The 25,533-nt window shown below is 40.9% G+C and overlaps 1 protein-coding gene across 1 annotated transcript; it reads right to left on the bottom strand.

Moving 5' to 3' along the window:
• Positions 1-2,382: 2,382 nt before the first annotated feature.
• Positions 2,383-25,301, bottom strand: LOC131224794 (uncharacterized). The gene is made up of 9 exons (XM_058220182.1): positions 25,102-25,301; positions 10,724-10,854; positions 10,507-10,592; positions 10,015-10,109; positions 9,229-9,325; positions 6,430-6,544; positions 4,745-4,899; positions 4,502-4,627; positions 2,383-2,950 (listed from the first exon to the last, which is right to left on the bottom strand). The coding sequence occupies exons 1-9, from the start codon at positions 25,281-25,283 to the stop codon at positions 2,717-2,719; spliced, it is 1,221 nt and encodes a 406-aa protein (XP_058076165.1). The 5' UTR covers positions 25,284-25,301; the 3' UTR covers positions 2,383-2,716.
• Positions 25,302-25,533: the final 232 nt, after the last annotated feature.

Here is a 25,533-nt window from a genome sequence, read left to right on the forward strand (position 1 = left end):
GAATCATAGATGGGTATCCAATGCCTTAACAACCTAGAAAATATGAACATGGGTGCCATTTTAGTTGGGACTTGAGTATTTACATGGGTCTGGGTACAATACCCATGGGTGGATATGTAAATGGATACCTCTATTCTTGGCCTGACCCCAACCTATTGACAACCATAGATTTCACTAAGACATTGCAGTGGGCTCCCGAGACTTTTTGTTATAATAACTTCATGAGTGTAGGAAATCACCTATTGACACCCATAGAGTTCACTTAGACACTGTGGCAGCTCCAAAGACTTTTTCTTACAAAAATTTGATTAGTGTTAAAGGAAACTCACATCCCATCTGACTGGGACTTTGTAGATGAATTAAGAACAATGAAAAGAAAAACTTTTAATGGATGGTGCATCCCATCACGAAAGTGTGACTATTGGATCATAGCTTAGTTATTGTAGCACCAAGAACATTAGCGACCATTCAACAGTAGACCTAATGAGGCTAGACATGGTGAGCATCCTAAGTCAATTGGATTCATTAACAAATAGGTACATTGAGCACTGAGCATCTTCATTCATTTTCTACCCATCCATTTTTCTGACATGCATGTGGGCTAATATTTTTAGTTTCAATGATATCAGCTAATATATCCCACGAGCAAGACGAAATGCATAGGTAGTGACAATACATTCCACTTATGCAATCTAGTGAGCATTTTCGATTTTTAATCTATTTTTTGTACTACAAATCAAGTTAAATCAACGTCAAATGGTTACAAATCCATTATTCTTCATGTTTTGTGTGAAAATTTATGGATTTAGAATTTTAATTTCAAGATTTGGGAGAGATGAGCTGAGTTGCAGAAAATTGAAAAAAAAAAAAAAAAAATTGAAAATTTTCAATTTCTCATATATTGGTTACAATATTTGTGTCCAATACAAAATCAAACATGTAACCTAATCTAATAATTCTTTGTAATTTGAAAAATTTTTGAAAAAAATTATGTTTTAATTAAAAATATTAAAAAATATATTAATTTTTAAAATTTGACTTCGATCAACAATAAACTAGCCCCCATTTTAGAGTATTTAAGAGTGTTTGATGAAATCATCATCCCACATACTTTAATTTTGGGATTTGAGGAAGAAACTAATTTGCAGAATTAAAATTCAAAACTTCTCCAAATTTTCTAAAATAAGAGAGGATGAGTACTAGCATTATGTTAAAGAGTATCTTTAATAGTTTCATTTTACTATAACTTGGGCATAATATTATTGGTTTGTGGAACAACATTACTATGTGCAGCCTCATCGTGATGGAGATGATGATTTCAAGACACCTCATAACTCTCAAAGAATCTAAGCCACAACCAACACATTATTTACAAGTATATTTTTTTTTCCTTTTTACATCTATTTGATGGCCACTATTTGTGTGAATTTTGAACTAGCACATGATCCAGATTCCAGACCATTGATCATGCTGTCCAATCGAAAATAGTTCATGAGACGGCTTTAAAATTTACAAAAAAAAAGAAAAAAAAAAAAAGAAAAGGCTTTTGGATGGGTGAGTTTCTTTGGCACTGGCCCACCTATTGGTAGGGCCGTCCAGATGGACAGTCTATAACAATAGGTCTGGCAACAGGCCACGCCTGGGTATGCACAAGCCTGCCCCATACATTTAGTGGACGTCAAATGCCTATACTACAGCCTCAGGCCCAAGCCATATACCACGACAGTCATGAACAGTCCTTGACTGTCCTGGAGGACCAGTAGAAAGCTCAAGCCCTGAATTACATCCAGTGGGTCGGGTCCTGAATTTAGACCCAGCCTTGCCAAAGGGTGCTGATATACAGCCCCAAGCCCAGCTCATGGAGCCCACCCCTACTGGCCGTCCCATCTGCCGGTACAGTTACAACCCTAAGTATAACACTGTTGTTGCCAATTGATCAATTCCTTTGATTGCCAAATTTTCTCGTGTGACCTACCTGATGACCAGTTGACCTGATTTTAGACTGCAGGTGAGGCCCACCAAATGAACGAACCAGATCTCAAGCAAATGTGCTACATTGGAATGTGCCACGAGAAGGATCCAGGAAGTATCCATCACATTTCAAAATGGTCATAGCCCAGAGAATGCAGCAAACAAATGATACTAACCATCAGAAAGATTGTCAAAATGGACATTGAAGAAGAAGCAGTCGCACCTGCAGTGAACTCCACCAAGATGAACAGCTCAATAGGTTGCCTTGGAATATCAGGAAAGGTCAGGTCATCAATTAGATGGTCCGGATTGATGTGCAATTACACAAAATGTAAGCACAGATAGTTTAAGAAACCTCAAGTAAAGATTGTTTTCTCACTAAAGCAAGTGTTTCTCATTTGGGCAAGAAAATAGAGGGAAATTACTGTAATTTCCATTTGAACACTCCGTTTGGATCAGCCGACTAGATCATAACATCATTCATTACATTTTCCAACCCACGAATAGTAGTAACTATCAAAGCTGAATACAATAAATAATAGTATCCGTGGCTTTCATGGCCCCCCAGTTTTGTTTTGTTTTTTTTGGCCACCGATTGAAGGGCTAAGATTCTTCCATCTGGGAGTTTTTTGGTGTGAGGGCCATCCACAGCTGGACCGTCATACAGACTGAAAACCAGAAAGGTAGTTTACCAATTTCAGCGGAAGAATTGCATAGTTCTCATCTGAGCCCCTTTTCGCGAATATCAACCGAGTTTTAGACATCCCTTGCCATCCACAAGATCTCCCATCTTTTGTGCAGCAGCACTAAGTGTAGCATTGCTCTTGCAGAAAGCAAACCGAATGTATCTTTCCTGGTAATTCTGACCACCCAGGGATAGTTCCCTCAATGGGATTGAAGTGGCCTCCATATGAAAAAACCCACGTCCCGGTACAGCCGCCACCCCTGCTTTCTTTATTAACTCTGCAGTGAAATCTACCTGGAAAGCTTGGGATTCATTACAATTACACTATTTCCACAGAAAAAGCAAAGTAAGATGGTAAAATGGCAGTAGGAGATTGAGATTATAGTCAGATTACCAGCCAATCAAAGATTTAAATGGCAGATTTAATGGGGCTTGAGCAACCAAATCATAGTGTGATTTCGAAATTTTGCAATTAAGCTGCTTGCCCCTCCTGCTTGCAATTAGTGGGGCTAATAATCTGAATTGGATTAATCTGCACACCCCTTATGGCCCACCATGTGATGATCCAGACTGCCCATCAAGTAGTCCACATTGTATATGGTTCATATGGAAACAATCTCACTAACCAGAGATCTCATCATCCATAGATAGTGACTTAAAATAATGGTCCACAATAGCAATTTCTCACCTTCTCATGATTGGTAATGATCTTTCACCAGTGGGATGCTTTCCATATTTACCATATACTATAGGAGCTTCTAGATGAATGGTCCGGATAATCACATGGTGGGGCAGAAGGGCCGGGCAGATTCAGAGAGCCATGATAGTAAACCTCAAAATTGAACCCGGTTTAGGGCAATTATAGGATCCTGCTCATCAGTAAATGTAATGTTTGCTGATGCGCAAGATTCTATACACGTGGAACATGTTTCAATGATCCAAACTGTTTACATGACGGTCTAAACATGGACAGTATTGGCACTATTTTGAAATATTTCAATCCTTGAGATCATTCAACTATTTTCCTTTGGATATGGGCTCTCTTTAACCATCTTTTTGTGGGACACTGATCAAAAGGTTAGGATCTTCCAATCTTGAGGCTTTTTGAGGCAGACCCCATTAACAGTGCATCTCATCAGATCAATAGTTTGGATGAACGAGCGTGGCCCCACATGTATGGAATAATGCATGTCAGCAAACTGTACCTTTGCTTATGAGCAAGACCATTGGTTTCTCTCTAGGGGCTGTTTGGATTCAGGCCAAGTTGTGTCACGACAGGCTATCCATGGACGTGTTGTCGGAACCAGTTTTTTGTGGACATGCTGTCATGACTTGTTCCTTGTTCGTCAAATCCCCTGGAACAAGAAGGAAAAATGGATTGTGTCAAATGTGGGGGGGCTTAAATATGGATGGTGGCACATTGATGCATGTGCATTTAAACATTTGACACACGTCACATTTTTGGGTGCTTGAAGATTGATGGTGACCAATGTGCACATGCGGGGTGCTTGAACTTAGATGGTCGGACACATGGCACACCAAAACATGTCAAGCATGTTTACAGATAATAGTGTTCCTAATGTTGCACTGAAATGTAGTGTCAAGGAGTTCCACATGTTTGGTAGAGACAGCTAATCTATGCTTTAATGGTCATATGTTTGTGCCTAGGTTCCCGTGCACAAGGGTGTTGACAAATCATGGACATGGGACTTTTGTCTCGACTGCCTGTCAATGACTCAACTTTGCCCAAATCCAAACAGCCTGCTAGCTCATCGTGTCAATGAATTAGTTCCACAACAGTCAACACAATCACAAAATTGAAGGGTGGGCTGATAAAAGACGTACATCAGAAAGTAGGCACTTATCGGGAAGCTTTGCAAATACAAAAAATGCACCCTGCGGCTTGAAATCAATCTGGAAACTAAACTCAGCCAGCTTCTTGACAATGTAGTCTCTCTTAGACTCATAATCCTGAAACCTCAAGTGAAAAGCAAAGGCACCCATTTTGCCATTTAACAGATAGCCATTTCCCCCAGTTACATTCATGAAGAAAGATGCTATGCAACAAAGGAGTGATAAAATGCTCACTGTTCTCAAGGACTCAAAATATGCTGCTGGGCTTCTCAAAGCAGTTAATGCAGCCTCCTGGAAAGGTGCAGGAGCTGAGTCTGTGATTTTAATGTGAATGTTTCTTATTGCAGATGCAATAACTGGCGGAGCAATTGCCCATCCAATCCTCCAACCTATTACAATTTCCCCAAAAAGAAATGAATAACTCAAAATGACAACACTAAGCAGAAGAGAGACATCAGCTTCCTTGCAGAATCATGACATGGCACATGCAACAACAACAATTAATAGTCATTCAGCAGTGTAAAGAAAAGGCAAACATCCCAAAAAAAAAAAAGGTCTGTTCTTGTACATACAAAATATTCTTCAAGATTTTGGAATATGCAGTTATATAAAACATGAATTTGTTATCCAAAACGGTTATTGTGAATATGAATTTATAGAACACAAACTTCTTATTCCATTTAATAAATTATTCACAAATGAGTGCTTGTAACCATTATCTTTATTTATTGAGAAATGCTCCAGTCCTCTCAGAGCACTAATAGTGCTAGTTGCATTGGGATTTGGGACATTTATACAGTCCGTTTCATTGATCTGGACTGTTCATTAGGTCTAACGCACATTTCATGGGCTCATCATCACCATCATATAAGCCTTATCCCAAGTAATTGGGTTGGCTGCATGAATTCTTTTCCGCCATTCCACCCTATCAAGGGCTTTGGAGTGTCATATTTTTCAGATTCATGTTGAAAGTTTCGGCATTAAGTTTGATGCTGGCTGCCAACCTGGCTCCTTTGTCCATGCTGAGGACTGGCATTGGGAGCATAAAACTTCCACAAGCACAATGAAATAGACTATTGCATAGGTTGATTACAATCAAGCGCTATCTAATTGTCTATTAAGTAGGTTTATTACAATCAACGAGTTGCATGACCATGAAAAAATTACACCAGTCTTAAGTCTGTCTGACAAATATTAACCATTTGATCAATGGACTAAAAATGGATGATAAGATCATTGATACAAAAATAGGTCCAATAGACAATTTGATCCATCTATTTGTTAGGGGATACTCATGTACTGCTTATGATTCTAAAGAATCTCCTGTTTGGTTACAATAACCATCCATGGCTTGGAAAAAGGACAGCTACAGAAAATAAGGTCAAATTAAGGACGGATTAGATCATCCATTGAGTGTCATTTTTGCATAGTAGCCCAAGTAATCTGTTCTGAACTTAATGGACAGTTCAGATCAATCGACTCGATTGTCCAAGTGAAGGGATGCGACTAGGAGCACTATACTATACTTTATAGTGCTCTGAGAGCACTTGAACATTCCTTTTATTTATTTATTTGAAATATTTCTGTTTAATAATGTATGGTTTGTATTAAGCAGCCAGAAGCCAATTTATCATGGATCCCGCATTCTTCTATTGGAGCAAGAATGCCACAACTATTCGTCAACACTATACACAATGAAAAAAGGCAAAGCCAAGCATCTTTGGAATGAACTTATCATGTGTTATGCAAAAGCTCATGCCGTTTGCAGCACTATGTAACCAAGGCAGCAATGCTTTAAAATATCACAACATTGAATTGTTAGCTAAAATCACACACAGAAAGTAAAGAAATACCAGAAATACATGGCAACAATACACAGCATGAAACCACGAGCCAAGCACGAAGATAGCAAGCTGCACCTGTAACGCTAAAAGTCTTAGACAAGGATGATGTTATAATGGTCCGTTCTTGCATTCCTGGAAGTGAGGCCAGTGATGAATGTTTTTCCATGTCATATGTTATATACTCGTATACCTGCAGTTAAATATCTGACCTCAAACTTTGCAGATAAAAGACTTTAAAAACAAAAGCAAAAAAAAAAAAAAAAAACCTTGTTAGTAGTGGTGTTAATCCTATTCATATAATTGTTTACTTCCAAATAGATTAGTATAATTGATCAGTAATTCAAAACATTTATGGAAATTTTAACTTTTTGCAGGTTTTCAGCCAACAAGAGGAAAGGTAAGGCCATACAATTTCATTAGGATGGGAGATTAAGCTATAGACACTCCAAAAGACAGCCAGATTCTGAATAAATAAAGAGATGACGTCTCCCATTTAACTCTTGATTGACCATTGCGAATATATATATATATATATATATATATATATATATATATATATATATATATATATATATATATATATATATATATATATATATATAGGGTTGAAAATATAAGTATGCATGTCATATACATTTTCCATCTCACATACACCATCTTACAATCTATAGTAATGTTGAATATGACTAGAATGGAGAATCCCACTTCAAGGAACACATGAAAAGGCCGCTTTGTTCGTTCTTATATGACACCTTCCTCTCCCCAGCATAAATAAAGGAGGACGTCAGGTAAGCAGCCAGTTGTCAAACTTTTGCCAAGCTACCATGAGAATGAATCCTGAAGCTGACCCCAAATTGATAGGAAAAGGCTATGATTGTGATGATGATGATGATTCTTTGACTAAAGGGCTAATACATAGTAACAAAGGTTATCATCCATCTTTTTCATCATTTTTAGTAACTTCTATGTAGAAATTGAGAAGCTTCCAATGTGGTCGTAGACCAAGGTATTCCGTATCCGTTATGATACGCCCGTAAAGGCCGATACGTATAGTTAACGGTCATGACCGTTACATGATACGGGGGTGAAACGGGGCAGTTAGTTTTTTGAGACTGTATCAGCCATTACGGTGGCCATAAAGGCCATTACAAGGCATAACGACCAGTACTCCCATAACGGTCGAAAAACGATCACTTTTTTTTTTCTATTTAAATTTAATTTTCTCCTCTTTTTCACTTTTCTCATTCCAAAAACTCTCCTATATCAATTTACAACAGATTTCAACCACTCTTACTATAACTTTTAAGATTAAAACTGTGGATTGAAGTGATTTGAGCGAATAGAATCTCCGAGGGCCTTTTAAAAAAAAAAAATTTGAAAAAACAGTATTTATGTCTTTTTCTGCTTTCTAGTTTTAATGCTTGATTGTGATGTGTAAACATTAGAGACATAATCATATTAAACAATTCACTAGATGGCCCAATACAACACTCTCACCAAAGAGTGGACCGTTACACTACCATAAGCACGTTCAAAACAAAAAATTGAATACATATTTGAAATATTTACATTATTCTTGATTTTCTAGTTATTTTTTCAGAATTTTTTGGGTAAAAGAAAATTTCCAACTGTTACAGGGGTCGTAACGGTCGTTACGCCCTTGTATCGGCCGTCATGGCCGATACCCGTATCGGTAATGGTAGTGACTGTTACAGCCACCGTTACCAATACGGAATACCTTGCCATACACGCTTGTTTATAAGCAGCTTACATTTACCTGAATACAAGACAATCATTTGAGGATAGGTCAGCAAACATGGAATCCATCATTGCCAACACACAGAACAACTAGTAGCACTCCATGGAGATTCAGGGCTTTGACGGAGGAGTTCGTGAGTCTCATTTGAATCGGTTGGTTGGATAGTGGTTGCAACTTGCAATAGCTTGGACAAGGCTACGATGATGACAGTGATGACGATGATGATGACAAGTTTCTAGGGATGCAAACATATTTGTTACCTAAAATGAAATGATGATGCAGCATATGAAGAATGTAAAATTGACTTGACCTTAAAAGGAGATTTGGTGCACAAATCGATATGATTTTTTTTTCTTCTGAAAGGTAACAGTACCAGGGATTGAACCCTAGATCACACACACTACAGTGTCTCTACCAGCTCATCGAACAATTTATGACGAGGCTATGATGATGACAAGTAACACCTACTGAGGTCTGAATATGGTAGGGCCCATGGAAACACAAGTTACAAAGACAGGTAACTTGTGGAAATGTTAAAAACATGTGGCATACATCTTCCAGAATGAAAAGAACAATGCTCCCTAACAATTTATAATCATCCATTTCACCATCCTGGACTTAATGTTCTGTTGAACTCCAAGGACATTGCAATGAGATTGAAGTTTCCCAACCTGTGCTGGATCCATAATTTTCACTATATAGTTGTGACAATTTTTCAGTTCTTGGCAACCATCCATATAGCAGAAACATGAAAAGGTGATCGGAGCTGACAGTTACAAACAATTTGAAACCAAAACTCATTATGTTACTCTATCTAATGCAGAGCTTCTACACTGTTGAGCAAGCTCATGTGTGGTCATTCTAATAGCTTTTAATATTGATTAAATTTTTTGACCCAAAAAGTTTCACAATAATTTAAGAAATGTTATCTAACTATATCAAATGTAACCTGTTGAGCTTAACCCATAAAACCATTAAATAGCTTACAAGAGACTAACTTTTCATTATTATTATAGATGCCTAGTGGTAAGTGCAGGATCATAGTACAAAACTATTTAAATTAATGATGCTCACAGTGAAAATAAATAAATAAACAAGCAAAGAGATATTCATACTTCATCTGTTATAGCTATGCAATCCATGTTGCGGCAAGCTTCAGCAATAGCTTCAAGCTCATGCTTAGAGAAAACTTTCCCAGTTGGATTGTGAGGACTGTGCCATTGTATATTAGTACTTCCATCAATAATAAATAAATAAATAAAACACTAGAAACATGATTAAAGCTAAAACTAAAAGAAAAAAGAAAAAGGAGGATCAGTTGCATGAGAAATGAGGAAGCTCTGCTATAAATGAACAAACTATTCTGATGAATTTCCAGGGGACAGAGAGCATTCAGAGTGTCATAGACTTTATGTCCATATTTTAATTTCCAAGAATCTCTAACACATGCACAAGGCTTTATAGTGAGATAGACTTTACATCCGTATTTTGGCTTTTCCAAAGGCATAGTGACAAATCTCGTTCTTGGCAATTTCTCAGGAGATTTTCAAATTTTTAGGTTTTTCTCAGGATATTATCAGGAAAATGTTGCCAAAAATATTTTAAAATATTTATTGTAAATTAATAAATACTTAAAATATAAATGTACATAAAATATAACAAATTCTTTAAGGAGGTTTTTTTTTTTTTTTAATTTTTTTTTTTTAATCCATAATTATGCTGTGATAAAAAAGCAATACTTAAAAATCTGCTGATATTTTGAAAATCTTGCGATAATATCTTTTAGTGTATTTTTGCAATATATATTATTGCAAGAACTTCAAAATATCGGCGTTATCTGTCACACCATCCAAAGGAAATGTATATCATGGTCACCTTTTTTTATGGTTAATTGTAGTTACCTGTTCAGAACTACAGCTTTTGTTCGGACTGTGAAAGCCTTCATCAATTTACCTAGATCCAAACTCCAGAGAGGGGGATCCAATGCAACATACACCTAAACAATGTCCACATGTAAGCCTTCTCCAACAATTTTTCTTTTTTCCTTTTTTTTTTTCTCTGTGTGTCTTTTTGTGTCTTTCTTCTAATTTCTGCAACGGCCATCATAGTCATGGTTCAAAAACCCTAATATGCACCATGCGTGGTTAATAGGATAACTTATTCCATCAAGGATGGTCACTTTTAAATGTAGTACTAAATAAAAAATGAAAAGCAGCCTTTCAAAAAATAATAATAATAATAATAATGAAAAATAAAAAAACATGGGTTCGAGTGTTCAACTCAAACAAGTCGGGCATTTGGTTATAGCAGATGCTCGCCAACTTGGTTTATGAAACTTGGGAAGTATGGGAAGTAAAAAAAATGATCAGAAAGAATTGAAGAATATGACTTACAGGGGTTCCTCCAGCCATAAGGATACAAGTTTCATATGTTTCATATGCAGGATCAAATAGCAAGACTTCATCACCTTGATTGATTGCTAATCAAAATGCAATAATAAAGGTGAAATAAGTAATAGAATGATAGAACAGCCATCTCATTAAGTCTAACAAATATATTTACAAATTAAAGGACTCCATGGCTATGATTCTATGAAAAAGGAATGCATACTTGCAAACACAGCTGCAGCAAATGCCTCAGTCTGACCACAGCAAATAGCAATATCCATAAGAGGGTTTATATCCAAACCACACTTCTGTTTCATCAACTTTTCCAAGCAGTCGCAAATGCCCTGCACATGTCTAAAAGAAGAAGAAAAAATCGTATTTGTTAAACAATGGAAGAAAAGTAATGTTTGCCTCACGTTCAACTTCCTTTTAGGCCATAAGAACCTCAGTGCTTGATGGCACATAAAAGCTGTAGCATAAACAAGATATCAGAGATGACAATCATGGCACGAAAAAACATATATACATTTATATAAGCTAGAGTACTTCCATACTGAATGTTAGTGCATGCCTTAGTCATTAGTCACCAAGGAAAACATGCAAGATGCCTTCTCTACTTGGGAGTTTTCAGTATGGCAATGAGGTTCCAAAGGTCTGTGGTAAATGGAAGAGCCCTCTGGAAGGGTATCGGAAACTGAATTCCAATGGCTACTCATTAGGAAACCAGGATCATTCCAGCAATGGAGTGTCTTTAGGGATGAAAAGGAGCCGCAAATTCGTATTTTCCAGCCACACTGGTATGGCTGACTCAAATCCAGCCGAAGCAAAGGCTCAAGGATCAAAGGCATTGGACAATTTAGCCATCTATGGCTTCACCGTTGTGCAGATGGGTAACAAGGAGTTAGAGAGGTTAGGAAGTTGTGATTCCTAGAGTGAGGGGCTCTTTAGCCATCTATGGCTTCACCGTTGTGCAGATGAGTAACAAGGAGTTAGAGAGGGCAATTAAGGGGCTTGAAGGGAGGAGGTTCGGCGGGAGAGAAATTTGAGTCCAAGAAGCCCGCTATAGGCTTGTTACTGTTAATCTCGAAGGGGTTCCTAAGGGAGGGAAGAAAGTGGTGCGAGTCGAGAAGCCTAGGGGGAAGGTTAGGGGATCGAAGGTTGGGAGAGTGGAGGGGGGAGAGGAGAGTAGTAGAGTGGATCGAAGGTTAGGTGATGGATGACCTTGAACTTCCCCAGGTGTTACGCCAGTTTGGAGAGGTTAGGAAGTTGTGATTCCTAGAGTGAGGGGCTCTTTAGCCATCTATGGCTTCACCGTTGTGCAGATGGGTAACAAGGAGTTAGAGAGGTTAGGAAGTTGTGATTCCTAGAGTGAGGGGCTCTTTAGCCATCTATGGCTTCACCGTTGTGCAGATGAGTAACAAGGAGTTAGAGAGGGCAATTAAGGGGCTTGAAGGGAGGAGGTTCGGCGGGAGAGAAATTTGAGTCCAAGAAGCCCGCTATAGGCTTGTTACTGTTAATCTCGAAGGGGTTCCTAAGGGAGGGAAGAAAGTGGTGCGAGTCGAGAAGCCTAGGGGGAAGGTTAGGGGATCGAAGGTTGGGAGAGTGGAGGGGGGAGAGGAGAGTAGTAGAGTGGAACAGAAGTCCTAGCACAATGTGGTGGCCCATGAGCAATCAGTTGCAATTCCAGTGAAGTCGGTTGAGGCACTAGAGAAGGCAGAGAAGACAGTTGCGGCTTTATGGGAGGATGTTGAAGCTCCTCTTAAGAAACTTGAAAGGTGGGTCTAGAGGGAAGATTCCACTTCTTATCTAGAGGTCAAGGTCCATCCTCAAGTAATTGTCAACCCCTTGAAAGCTCACCATTAGAACTTGGTAGCCACTTTAAAGGAAGGGGCCATGGTGGTGGAGTTGGAAGGTTGGTTAGACGAGGGTTGCAAGTTGCAACCTAGGGACAAACGGCTATATTTTGAGACCCTTGGGGGATTCGATGGTTTGGATCTCTCCAAACAATGAGGAGAGTGTAGATTGTTGTGTCCTTGCAAGTCATGTTCTCAGGAAGGGACTAATATCCTCCATGTCTAGATGGGAAGATTGGTCATGTTTCAACTGTGTTGAGATTTGGGTCCTTCCATTAGAGCTCTATTACATGGAAGTTTTAGTGGCAGTGGCCTCTTGTTTTGGCGAGGTTATGGCTATCGATCTGAAGATAGGTTAGAAGGATCTCAGGCTGGCTAGGGTTTGTGGTTGGATCAAGAAATCTAGCATTATCCCGGAGTCTATTTTGGTGATGCTTGGAAAGGAGAAAATCGTCATCCATGTGGTTCAAGAGGGTAAGAACCAGGGAGTGTCTAAAGATTTTGTCGTATCTCACCAAAAGGAGGTCAACCGACAAACTCCGTGGAGTGCAACCATGGTGGTCATGGGTGATGGAGCACCATTTCGGTGCTCCTCTGAGATTCTAATTACTAACAGTATTACATGTACGATAGAAAGACGATTGCAGGGGTTTGGTGAGATCGAAGGGCTAGATGGGGGACAAGTACTTACCTATCTGCCAGGTCGTCAGAGGAGAGGGGTCGACAAGGAGGTTGTCAACCGCCCTCTTGTCTGGATGATGTCATTATTACATTGGGCTCTAATCTCAGAGCATTTGCTGCTAGGGTGGAGAATGGAGACAAGTGTGTGGCACGTGGTGCGCTACTAGCCAATGGCAAGGAAGAGATGTCGGTAAGGGCGACACATGTCCTAGGCTTTGATCCTTGGGCCAAAGGTATTAAATCAAGAATCGATGGAGGTGGGTCGATGTGGTAGGGTCACATCGAGCCACGTGGTACTAGAGTTGGAGATTGGCTTCATTCATCGACGTGTCTCCTTGGATGACATGGACTAGTCATTGGAGGTTGGAGATGTGATGTCAGGGGAACAAGTGTCTCGTGGTTACAATGAGAAAGTGACAAGAGATTTAATGGGAGTTCACCTTCAGACGCCATGAGTCGAGTCTCTTTCGGCACTAGGTGGCTTTTGTCGGGTGGAGAGAGACAATTGGCATGTTGATATTGATGGAGCGAGAAGGTATGATGTTATTCCTCCAATCGGGATGACATCATTGGGATAAGTCCCAAGAGTTTTTGATGAGGACATTACTTCACATACACCCTTGCGTAAGTATCAAAGGAGGAGGCGGGCCACACTAATTTTCCTGTGGCTAGGCAAGTAGACGTGATCGTGCTGAAGACCCCATGTGCACGTGCAAGCATCTGGATGACTCAACACCGGGAAGATACACATGGGCTGCTTTATGGAGTGATCCAGACCGTTAGATCGGAGGGACATGATGATTGGGCCGTTGGATCACATGATTAGGCCATTAATCGTGGATCATCCACACTAGTTTTCTTAGATTTTATCAGAATTATAGGATTTAATTTTGTTTATGTTATGTTTAGACATCATTATGAATGTTTTAGTTTATTTTAGTTAGACTAGGGTTATTTTCGTCAAAATTCACAAAACAGGGTGTTAATTGTAATTTTTCAACTTTCTTAAAGCTATAAAAAGAGGGTGGGCGTGTGACCCTCTCCCTCATTAGGTTTTTGTGATTTAAATAAATAAAATAAAATAAATAAGAAGAAGAAGAAGAGAAAAGCTCTTGCTTTCTTCTTCCATCTTCAAGGGATTTAATGATACTTCCATGTGATTTGGAAGGGAGATTAGTGTGAGGCTAACCTTCATCAACGGAGGTGTGGGATCTCCATCTATCTCACACTGTCATCTATTTTTCCCTCCATCTAGGTATTTTCTTCAGGTTCCTCATTCTCCCATCCTAGATATTCATCTTCCTCTAAACCTCACTTTCCCATACCTATTTTTGGGGGTCAAATATGGCATATTAGACCCCAGTTAAACTTGATTTTATGAACATGATAATGTTTAACGTCCTATTTTAATCACGTTTTTGGTTACAAGGTGAATTTAGGAGCTTGGACTTAAAAGAGTGTTAAAAGCCTACATTTAACGCTCAGAAATCAGCGAGGCAGGGGACGGACCCCAAGGGGCCGAGATCGAAGAATTTACAAGCTAGAGATCTGAGAAAATCAATTGATTGAAGTTCAAGTGGCCTGAAAATCGTCCAAAATGCAAGATCACAGGGTTCCCACCATCCGTTAGGCTTGAAACTTTATATCTAGCCTGAGGACCATAAATTAACCGTACACTTCGAAATTCAGCCCTTAAATCCCTCTGGAAGTGGCCCAACGGACAGATCAGCCCACATATCAGCGATTTGGGGCCCACCTGATCTCTGGATATGCTTCAATTTTGGTCTCAACCCCTTAAATTAAATGAGGAAAAGGATGGACGGAGCGAATCTCTCATTAGCATCGCAGTGGAGCCCACATGGGGGCATGAGAGTGCACGGTCGATGCACTCCCACGCCGCACCAAAACTGAGAGACGAGTCAGCGCACGCTGACTCGAGCTCTCCTCTTAAAAAACGGAAATTCCATTTTTCCACCAAACGTCCGACCGCTAAGTTGAGTAGTGGGTCCCACCCATCATCCGGTTCGACGATCTGGACCATCCATCTGCTCCAGAGGGTGGCCACGACCCTAGCCATGGAGCTAGATTACAAAAAGAGGCCATGTACTATTCTAAAATTCCCTCAAAACGCAAGTATTTTTGGCATTTTTTCTACTGCTGCGTAAAAAGCACTTCCATAGGATTTTCTTGTTTCCACCGCCTTCACCACGCCAGCACCAACCCTCTACTGCCTATATAAAGGAGAGGGAGGACGTGAGAAGGCCATCTCTCGGACTGTGGAGCGTGGGAGCACGAGAGAGGGCGAGATCGTGGCCGGCACGAGAGGAGTCTTCCTCCTCCTTTTCTTCTTTAGTTTCTTCTTTCTTTTCATGTCCTGTTGGGTCTTTATCCTGATCATGTCTTGCAAAACCTCTTAGCTAGGGCTAAGAGGTAAAGCTTGTAGTGTGATGGGTAGTTTTCTACGGCTTTGATTCATGTTTAGGAACTTTCTTTGATTATAGTTTGATTATATGGAATATTCATAGTTTTTAATGGTTTGTTGTGACTTAAATTACAATGGATCTACAATATCTTTAAGTATTTTCCATACATGTATGGAGGTTATGGTCGTAGGAACCCTGTTGTTCACCATCGTCTCACGGGCATGGTTAGATGATAGAACCCTTCTTAACATTCATAACTCTCTCAGATTGGATGTGGATTGGTTAAATTCTGTTGTTTGCTTTGTCTCATGGGCATGGTTTTGTGATGGAATCAATTTTAATTCTCATACCTCTCATCTCTTGAAAACTGGATTAAAGGAAGTTTAGATTTGGATTTTAATGACATATCTTCCAATTGGATGAAGATGGGACTCTGATTTCAGTTGTGTTCTTGAATCAAGCATAGATCTCCCTGATCTCTACAAGTGGATCCTTGGCACCCTAGTTTCCCACCTTTGAATTTCACGAATTTTAGTTAAATAATTCACCATTATTCTCCTACATCCTCCTGATTTAGATTACATCTTTGCCTAGTTCTAGTTCAAGTTACTTTCAAATTACGTACAAGGTTCAGTCCCTGTGGATTCGACCTCAGTCTTACCAAGATTATTACTACATCACAACCCTATACTTAGGGTGTAAACACCTATCAATAATCCAAACCCTAACCCTACTTCCTATATATCTTAATCTCTTTAACCATACTTCCTATACATCTCAATCTCTTTAACCCTACTTCCTATATTTCTCAATCTCTTTTAACCCTAATTTCACCCTAGGGTATATTAGGTCTTTTACTTTGAGATAGACTATACCATACGCTAATTGGATATCTCTACATCCATTAGATTCTAGTTTCCTTTTATTTAATGATCTTGTGTGACGATGTTGGTAACATAGGCTAGGATCATGCATGATGTCCTTTTTTCGTTCATGATATCTATGGTGTTGCTTGTGTCTTTTTTTGTTAATTGTCTTAATTCTATTACTTGATCTCACAAGTTATTTGGTTCATGCATCAGTCCTGCATCAGATTTATGAGAGAGAAAGGGGGCATTTATGGGTGGTTGTCTTGTAGCGCCACGTCCTTCTTATTTTGGTTTAGGATGGCATATATCAGGAGTCCTATGTTTTCAAGGAGGACGTCAATGGCAAGGAGAGAAGGTCAAAAGTCAATTATGAGGTAGGGGAGAGTTCGAAGAGTCAGATGATAGTCGAGAAGCCACTCCTGCAGACGCATGTTCACTTTTGGAGGAGACTGGAGAGGGCTCTATGTGGATCCTTCTTGCATTCGCCTTATCTTCCCTCAGAGCATCAATTATTTTTTTATCCTTCGGGCGAGGGATCCCCTTCTTTTTAGAGAAAGAATCCCCTTCACCCCACCCCATTAATTCCCTTCTTCAACTTTCTTCTTCTCCTGAAGGTTTCCATACCCCAACATCCTTTTCAACTCCTCTTTTTCCTGCTGAAGGCTCCTTCCCTAGGGCCGATGGTGGGGAGCTCTAGCTAGTCAGATCCTCTAAGGTGGGGCCTCTCGAGCGTTGCTTGGTGGCGATCCAGGATCTCTCGGAAGTCTAAAAAAGTGGTGATAGACTCTTCAAGGGTGACCTTGGAGTTTGGGACAACTTTGAAACCCTGGATGTTTCTTCTCTGCAAGCAACTACTTGTGCTAAAGATCTATTCCAATCTGCGAAACTTCTCCCAGCCATGTCTGTTCTTCCTAGAGATGTGAGGGGTTTAGTAATGCTAGTGAGGGGTAAAAGGTGGATTAGAGAAGCCATAGGTCATGTGAGGAGGCTCATCGGGGTAGTCTTCAGGGATTGTGTTAGGACTATAGTTCTCTTCTAGATGATAGAGAAAAGAGGGATTCAAAAAGCATCCTCTAGTCTTAATATTGATAAAGTGGTTGTCCATCGCAAATCCCGTAGGTCGCTCAAGATCCGTAGGGAATTGGTGGGCCTTGTCCATGCATTTCATCACACAACCATACACCCATAAATATATATATATATATATATATGATGACACCTCGATTTACACGGTCAAAAATATTGGTGGTGCAAGCAACACTTGAAATTTACACAGTCGAAAATGTTGGCAATACATTGGCAATACTTAGTGATATATCGCCAATACCTGGAATTTCCGATACCACCACTAGTGTTATCAATATCGCCAAGCTGTAGATACGGATAATATCAGGGATATTATCAATAATATCGAGGATACTCCAAACAATGGGCTTGACATGTTGACAACAGCAAAAAGGCATTTGCAAATTGCATGATATTCCAAAGGGAATTTTACAAACAACTACCTAATTAATATGGAATTTACATTTTGGTACCTTTTTCAAAAAGGTTTTCAAAAAGCTACCTCATCAATCTATGTAATTATCATTCCACTACCTTCCATCACGTTTCTTTAACGGCCGATTGGGTGGGCGTGCGAGCAAATGGGTTAGCTGCTTGGGTGGGCCCCACTGTGATGTTTCTGTAAACTCCACCTAACCACTAGGTGCATCACCTCATGTTAGGCCAAGGGTCCAAAAATTACCCCCATTCGTGATTCTAGCAGACCACATGATTGGAAACAATGTACATGGCAACAATGACCCTCCAAACTATTTCCCTTGGTATTGCCCATGTAAATCACAAATGGGCCTAATTTTTTGGCACCACGCCTAAATATCAGTGTGGCAACTAATGGTTGGAATGGATTTTATATTACTATCATGGTGGGCCCTGTAAAAATCAAAGGTATACATGATGTAGAGCAGGTCACGGACAGTTTCATGGCCAAGATGGACCAGAAAAGGGTCGGTTGACGACAGAAGTGATCCGGACCGTCGGACCTTAGATCGGGCGTATCTCACAATCCGGAATGAGTTATCGGGCGTAAAATATATGATTTTGGGGTAGAACGAGCTACTTTAGCCAACCAACCCCGCTACGCCGGGTTGCGCAATCCGGAATTGCGAAATACCCCTGGATCTACGGTCGTTTCCCTGTTTTAATTTCGTTTTTACTATAAATAGTAAGTTTTAGTTTGATTATAACTCTTCATCCGTCGGGCTTTAGGAGTCACGCCCAACATGAAAAGAGCTTAGAATAATTAGGAGAACGGTTTGGTGAAGCCAAATAGGACACTTTTTTTGGCCGAAAACCTTGCGCACTAGTAGACATCACGACCGTCTATAAATAGTAAGTTTACTATTTATAGTAAGTCGCGGATTCTAGGAGTTTTAGTTGTAGTTTGATTCTGATTTCTTTCCCATTGCTTGGTACCCCTATTTAAAGGGTTGTGAACTCGTTTTTATGAATTAATTAATCAATTTTGAATTTATTAGAATTTATTTCTATTCTCTGCTTTCTTTCCTCGTGGATTCGAGAAGTCACTGTGAGGAGTCCAGAGAAGCTCCGTGGATTCGGAGTAGTTATCCTCATCACGTTCGTCTCTGCGTCAATTGGTATCAGTGCGAGGATTCCCCTCAGGCCGATGGCAAATAATGAAGGCATGAATCAAAATCCTATGGACGGTGATCCAGGGATTCGTTATCTTTCGAAAAGAATGGAAGCTTTCCACCGGAAGAGTCAGTTGACCATGTAAGGGCTGCAGGTAACCCTCAACCGTCTTGCGGATGCGCTACTTCCGCCCCGAGCCCTAGGCGGTGCTCCACCACCTATGGTTGCTCCACCACCTGTGGTTGCTGTACGACGCAACCCTGATTTTCGTAGAGCACTACCAGTGGCAAACCGTAGGGCTACACCAGATGATTCAAGTTCTAACGACGAGGACCTTAATGAGGGTTTTGCCCGACGACCAACCCATAAAGACAATCATCTATATCGTACTGAAAGAGACTATCGAGGTAAGGCTGAACTTCCTAGTTTTAACGGTTTATTACGTATAGAAGATTTTCTCGATTGGCTAGCCGAAGTAGAGAGAGATTTTGATTATATAGACGTGTTAGATCATAAAGGGGTAAATTTGGTAGCGTTTAAATTAAAATCTGGTGCTTCTGCATGGTGTGAACAATTACAACTCTTACGACCCCGTCAGAACAAGGCGCTCATCTCATCATGGCCACGGATGAGACGTCTTCTTCGATCACGATTTCTCCCCAGTGATTATGAGCAGATATTATTCCAGCAATATCAAAATTGCCGACAAGGAAATCGAACCGTTACAGATTACACTGAAGAATTCCAACGGTTGGCTACACGAAACGATCTGTCAAAGTCTGAGTCACAGAAGGTGGTACGGTTTATAGGTGGGTTGCGACTGACAATTCAGGACCAAGTTCAGATGTACCCAGTCGGGACCGTAGATGAAGCAGTTCAATTAGCGGGTAGGGCAGAAACACAACTTGCAAGAGCTCCTGCTCTTACATATCCTTCAACTCGACCCCCCATGACAGGTCCCACGCAGGATCCAGTGCTGGTACGAGGAAAAGATCCAGTAGGAGAACGTCCTCAACCTCCTACAACCGTAAACCGTGATACAGGGAGCAACTCATCCAGACCTCAATGTGCAGCACCCACAACAGCGAGCCCGAGTAGAATTCCAAATCCTTATGCTCGGCCAAGATCAAACAATTGTTACCGCTATGGCCAGCCAAGCCACTTATCAAACACTTGTCCTCAACGTCCCGCAACACACTTGACTATAAACAAAAGGGGCACTGAAGATAAGGCCGTAGAAGAAGATCATGGCTTTGATGAACATGAACAAACCACTGAAGAAATAGCAGGTGGCGATGAAGTGATGGGCGAGGATCGTGGCAAATTTCTAGTTGTGAGGCAATTACTATATGCCCCATGAAAGGAATTACATCCACAGCGACACAATATATTTCGTACTCAGCGCACTGTCAAAGGAAATGTCTATGATGTGATCATAGACAGTGGTAGTAGCAAGAACATCGTCTCAAGAGTGATGATGGACAAGTTGCAGCTACCAACGACGAAACATCCTTCCCTGTACTCAATTGGCTGGATAAAAAAGCTGAATGAGACCAAGGTAACTGAACAATGCACTATCTCGTTTTCAATTAGCAAAAACTATAAGGATCAAATATGCTACTTGGTCGACCATGGCAGTCGGACCGTGATGCCACCCATCGAGGACGAGATAATGTCTACATATTCGTCAAGGATAGTCGAAAAATAATCCTTGCTCCTGTGGTAACAGAGAACCACCCTGAAGCCTCTAAAGTGGAGGGGAGTTCCATCTTAACCATTCGGGATTTCATGGAGGAATCCAAGGAAACCGGCTAGGTATACGCCATAGTGGTGAAGGGCAAAGAAGAGGAACCCTCAAACATCCCTCCAACTTTAAGACTGTTGCTAAACGAATTCAAAGAAGTCTGGCTTGAGGATTTACCTGATGGATTGCCCCCCATGAGGGACATCCAACATCACATGGACCTCATCCATGGGGCTAGCCTGCCCAACCACCCTCATTATTAGATGAGTCCGAAGGAGTGTGAGATACTTCAGGGGCAAGTGGAGGAATTGATCCGTAAGAGTCTCTTGAGAGAGAGCATGAGCCCATGTGCCGTACCAACATTATTAACACCAAAAAAAGATAGAAACTGGCGCATGTGTGTCGACAGCCGGGCAATCAACAAAATTACCATAAAATATCGATTCTCAATACCACGGTTGGACGACATGCTCGATATGCTAGAAGAGGCCAAGGTGTTTTCTAAACTAGATCTAAGGAGCGGGTACCATTAGATTCGTATCCGACCCGGTGATGAGTGAAAAATGACATTCAAGACCAAGGAAGGGTTGTATGAGTGGCTGGTCATGCCCTTCGGCCTATCGAACGCACCAAATACTTTTATGCGTTTGATGAATCAAGTTCTAAAACCGTTCACTGGCCGATTTGTAGTAGTATATTTTGATGACATATTGATATATAGTCAGGATGAGGCGGAGCACAGGAAACATCTCAGGCAGGTGTTGTAGGTCCTACAAATTAACAAGTTGTACCTCAACTTGAAGAAGTGTAGTTTTTTAACTAACAACGTGTTGTTTCTAGGATTTGTTGTAACATCCACAGGCATTTGTGTGGACAATGAAAAGGTGCGAGCTATTAGGAAATGGTCGATCCCAACAAACATTCATGAGGTGAAGAGTTTTCACGGGTTGACAACTTTCTATCGTCGATTTGTGCGAGATTTTAGCACCATAGTCGCGCCTATAACAGATTGCATGAAAAAAGGGACCGTTCCAGTGGACCGATAAAGCTGACAAGAGCTTTCATGAGATCAAGCATCGTTTGTCTACAACATCGGTCTTGGTGCTTCCTAATTTCGACAAATTGTTTGAGGTTGAGTGTGACGCTTCATACATCGAAATTGGAGGAGTATTATCACAGGAAGGCAGGCCGGTAGCCTTCTACAGCGAGAAGCTCAGCGAAGCCCGAAAGAAGTGGTCGACTTATAAGCTTGAGTTGTACGCAATTGTTCAGGCACTGCGACATTGGCGGCATTATCTGATTCAAAGAGAGTTTGTTCTGTACACTGACCATCAAGCATTAAAGTTTATTAATAGTCAGACTAATATGAACCATGTGCATGCTAGATGGGTTGCGTTTTTACAGGAATTCACGTTCGTTCTGAAGCACAAGTCAGGGCAGCAGAACAAGGTGGCTGATGCACTTAGTCGTCGTGCATCACTACTTGTTACGATGAGCAACGAGGTGGTCGGCTTCGCCTGTCTCAAGGAGCAGTATGCTGAAGATGAAGACTTCAAAGATTCTTAGATGAAGTACCAGTGACCTTCATATACAGGACGATTTTCTCTTCAGAGGGAATCGATTATGCATCCCCCAAAGTTCTCTGAGGGAACAAATTATTCAAGAGCTACATAGAGGTGGCCTCGGTGGACACCTTGGGCGAGACAAGATGCAAGCTCTTGTGGAAGAGCGGTATTACTAGCCGCAATTAGTACGTGATGTGAGAAAAGCCATACAACGTTGTCATGTTTGTCAGACCTCCAAGGGGCAATCTCAGAATACGGACCTCTACACCCCGTTACCTGTGCTTGACGGTCCTTGGGAGGATTTATCAATGGACTTCGTGCTTGGTCTCCCACGAACACAACGCGGCATGGATTCGGTGTTCGTGGTGGTAGATCTTTCTCCAAGATGGCACACTTTATCCCATGCAAGAAGACCCTCATGCAACACATGTGGCGAATCTATTCTTTCAGGGAGGTCGTACGGCTACACGAGGTCCCCAAGACCATTACTTATAATCGTGACACGAAGTTCATTAGCCACTTTTGGCGGACTTTGTGAACTCGATTCGATACACAACTTCAATTCAGCAGTGCATACCACCCACAGACTGATGGGCAGACCGAAGTTGTGAATCGCACATTGGGAAACCTCCGCTGTATTTCAGGAGAAAAACCGAAGCAACGGAATTTGGCCTTGTCTCAAGCAGAGTTTGCATTCAACAACATGGTGAACCGCTCGACAGGGAAATCACCGTTCCAGATTATTCACGGACGAGTGCCACGCCACACACTTGACTTGGTCCCTCTACCCCAGCACCCAGGCACAAGCATTGTAGCAGAACATATGGCAGACAACATTATGGGCATCCATGCGGAAGTGCAGACCAAGCTACATGCCTCGAACGAGAAGTACAAGGAACAAGCGGACAAGCACCAGCTACAAAAAGTGTTCGAGGTGGGCGACCGCGTTATGGTCCATCTGCGCAAAGAGAGATTTCCGACCAAGACGTACAACAAGTTGAAAAATAAGAAAATTGGACCCAACTCAATCATTCGAAAGATCAATGACAACACTTATGTTGTTGATCTTCTAGATGACATGGCGATCTCACGGACTTTCAACGTCGCGGACCTGACCGAGTATCATGAACCAGAGCAAGAAGAGAACTCGAGGACGAGTTCTTTTGAAGTGGAGGGGATTGATGTAGAGCGGGTCGCGGACAGTTTCATGGCCAAGATGGACCAGAAAAGGGCCGGTCGACGACAGAAGTGATCCGGACCATCGGACCTTAGATCGGGCGTATCTCACAATCCGGAATGAGTTATCGGGCGTAAAATATATGATTTTGGGGTAGAACGAGCTACTTTAGCCAACCAGGGTTGCGCAAGTCAGAATTGCGAAATACCCTTGGATCGACGGTCGTTTCCCTATTTTAATTTCATTTTTACTATAAATAGTAAGTTTTAGCTTGATTATAACTCTTCATCCGTCGGGCTTTAGGAGTCGCGCCCAACGTGAAAAAAGCTTAGAATAATTAGGAGAACGGTTTGGTGAAGCCAAATAGGACACTTAATTTTTTTGGCCAAAAACCTTGCGCACTAGTAGACATCACGACCGTCTATAAATAGTAAGTTTACTATTTATAGTAAGTCGCGGATTCTAGGAGTTTTAGTTGTAGTTTGATTTTGATTTCTTTTCCATTGCTTGGTACCCCTATTTAAAGGGTTGTGAACTCGTTTTTATGGATTAATTAATCAATTTTGAATTTATTAGAATTTATTTCTATTTTCTACTTTCTTTCCTCGTGGATTCGAGAAGTCACTGTGAGGAGTCCAGAGAAGCTCCGTGGATTCGGAGTAGTTATCCTCATCACGTTCATCCCTGCATCAATACATATCTCTTCAAACAATTTTCTTTAGTGTGGCCCACCTGAATCACAATTTAGCCTGATTTTTTTGGCTCTACGCCTAAATTAGGATTACACATCTAATGGCCCTGCCAAAAATAATCCCAACATATCTGTACAATAGATTCTTGAGAAAAAAAAAAGAGGAATAGCATGGGATGCAACTCTCAATTTTGACGGGCCCACCATGACGTTTATGTAAGATCCACTCTGACCATTAGATTTTAGCCCCATATTAGTCCAACAAACAAAAAAGAAGGCTGATCTGTTATGCTGGTGGGCCACACCAAAGGAAATGGCTGGGAAAGAGATGTCCACCCTTGATTTTTACGAGGCCCACCATGATAATTATATAAAATACACTCCACCCATTAGATTCCACACAAACATTTAGGCCTATGGCCAAAAAATCACACCCATCAGTGATTCACATGGGCCACACTAGTGGAAACCGTTTGGAGGGCGGCCCTGTATACGGCTTCCAATCATGCTCCACTTGAATCACGGATGGAGCTGATGTTTTCGCCCTTAAATGGGTTGACACACTTGATGCTTGAGGAGTATTTTGCATCAGCATCAAGGTGGGCCTACCCGAGTCTCCCACCGAATTGCTTGCACAGCGGCCATGACAGAAGGTAGGGGAATGATAATTACATGGATTAACGACTAATGAGGTAGTTTTTTGAAACAGAAAATTATTTAATTTTACATTCTATGTATCATCATCCTTTTCTAAAACATTGGAAATCTTATCACCCAACACAATCTAGATTCATCCAAAAAATCTAACATTACATATTAGGCGATATTCAACTATAAATTTCAAGACAGAAAAACGGAAATAAAAGCATAGAAACAAATTCAGAATTCTACGGATTCCTATGAAGAAAAAGAATCTAGAGAGATTACGATTAGAAGAGCTAACCTGTACTGATTGAAGTCAGAATTAATGGCAGAAATGGCGGCTTCTTTGATCTGCGGAGGAGCAGGGAAGTCCGGAAATCCTTCGGCGAGATTGATTGCGTCACATCGCTGGGCGAGATGGGATAGCTCTTGAATTGGGGAGGGTTTGAGTGTCCTGGCAACCCTAGAAAGCTTCCTCTCCATTCCTCTCGCACTCTCTCCGAGCCGAGTCCGGATCCTCTGTTATCAGGTCAACAGAGAATTCCTGATACCCTAATCCTCATTTGGTCCACGTCACCACTCACTAAAAAAATAAAAATAAAATAAAAAACAGCTTCGGACGCCAAACCATTAGGGTAACAGGAATTCTCTGTTGACCTGATAACAGAGGATCCCGACTCGAGCCCTCAGAGCCTTATCTAAGTTTACTGACAGTTTCAAATCCCAGCTTCTT

Source organism: Magnolia sinica, chromosome 14 (assembly GCF_029962835.1).
Source record: "Magnolia sinica isolate HGM2019 chromosome 14, MsV1, whole genome shotgun sequence".
In the NCBI taxonomy this organism is placed as follows: domain Eukaryota; kingdom Viridiplantae; phylum Streptophyta; class Magnoliopsida; order Magnoliales; family Magnoliaceae; genus Magnolia; species Magnolia sinica.

What these genes read in the sequence shown, in the direction of transcription:
- LOC131224794 (XM_058220182.1), bottom strand. Translation starts at nt 25,283, where the DNA reads ATGGAGAGGAAGCTTTCTAGGGTTGCCAGGACACTCAAACCCTCCCCA. An exon ending in AAAGCTGTAGTTCTGAACAG is followed by an intron (nt 9,326 to 10,014) that starts GTAACTACAATT and finishes ACAATGGCACAG; the next exon opens with TCCTCACAATCCAACTGGGA. An exon ending in ATAAGTGCCTACTTTCTGAT is followed by an intron (nt 2,951 to 4,501) that starts GTACGTCTTTTA and finishes CAAGCTTTCCAG; the next exon opens with GTAGATTTCACTGCAGAGTT.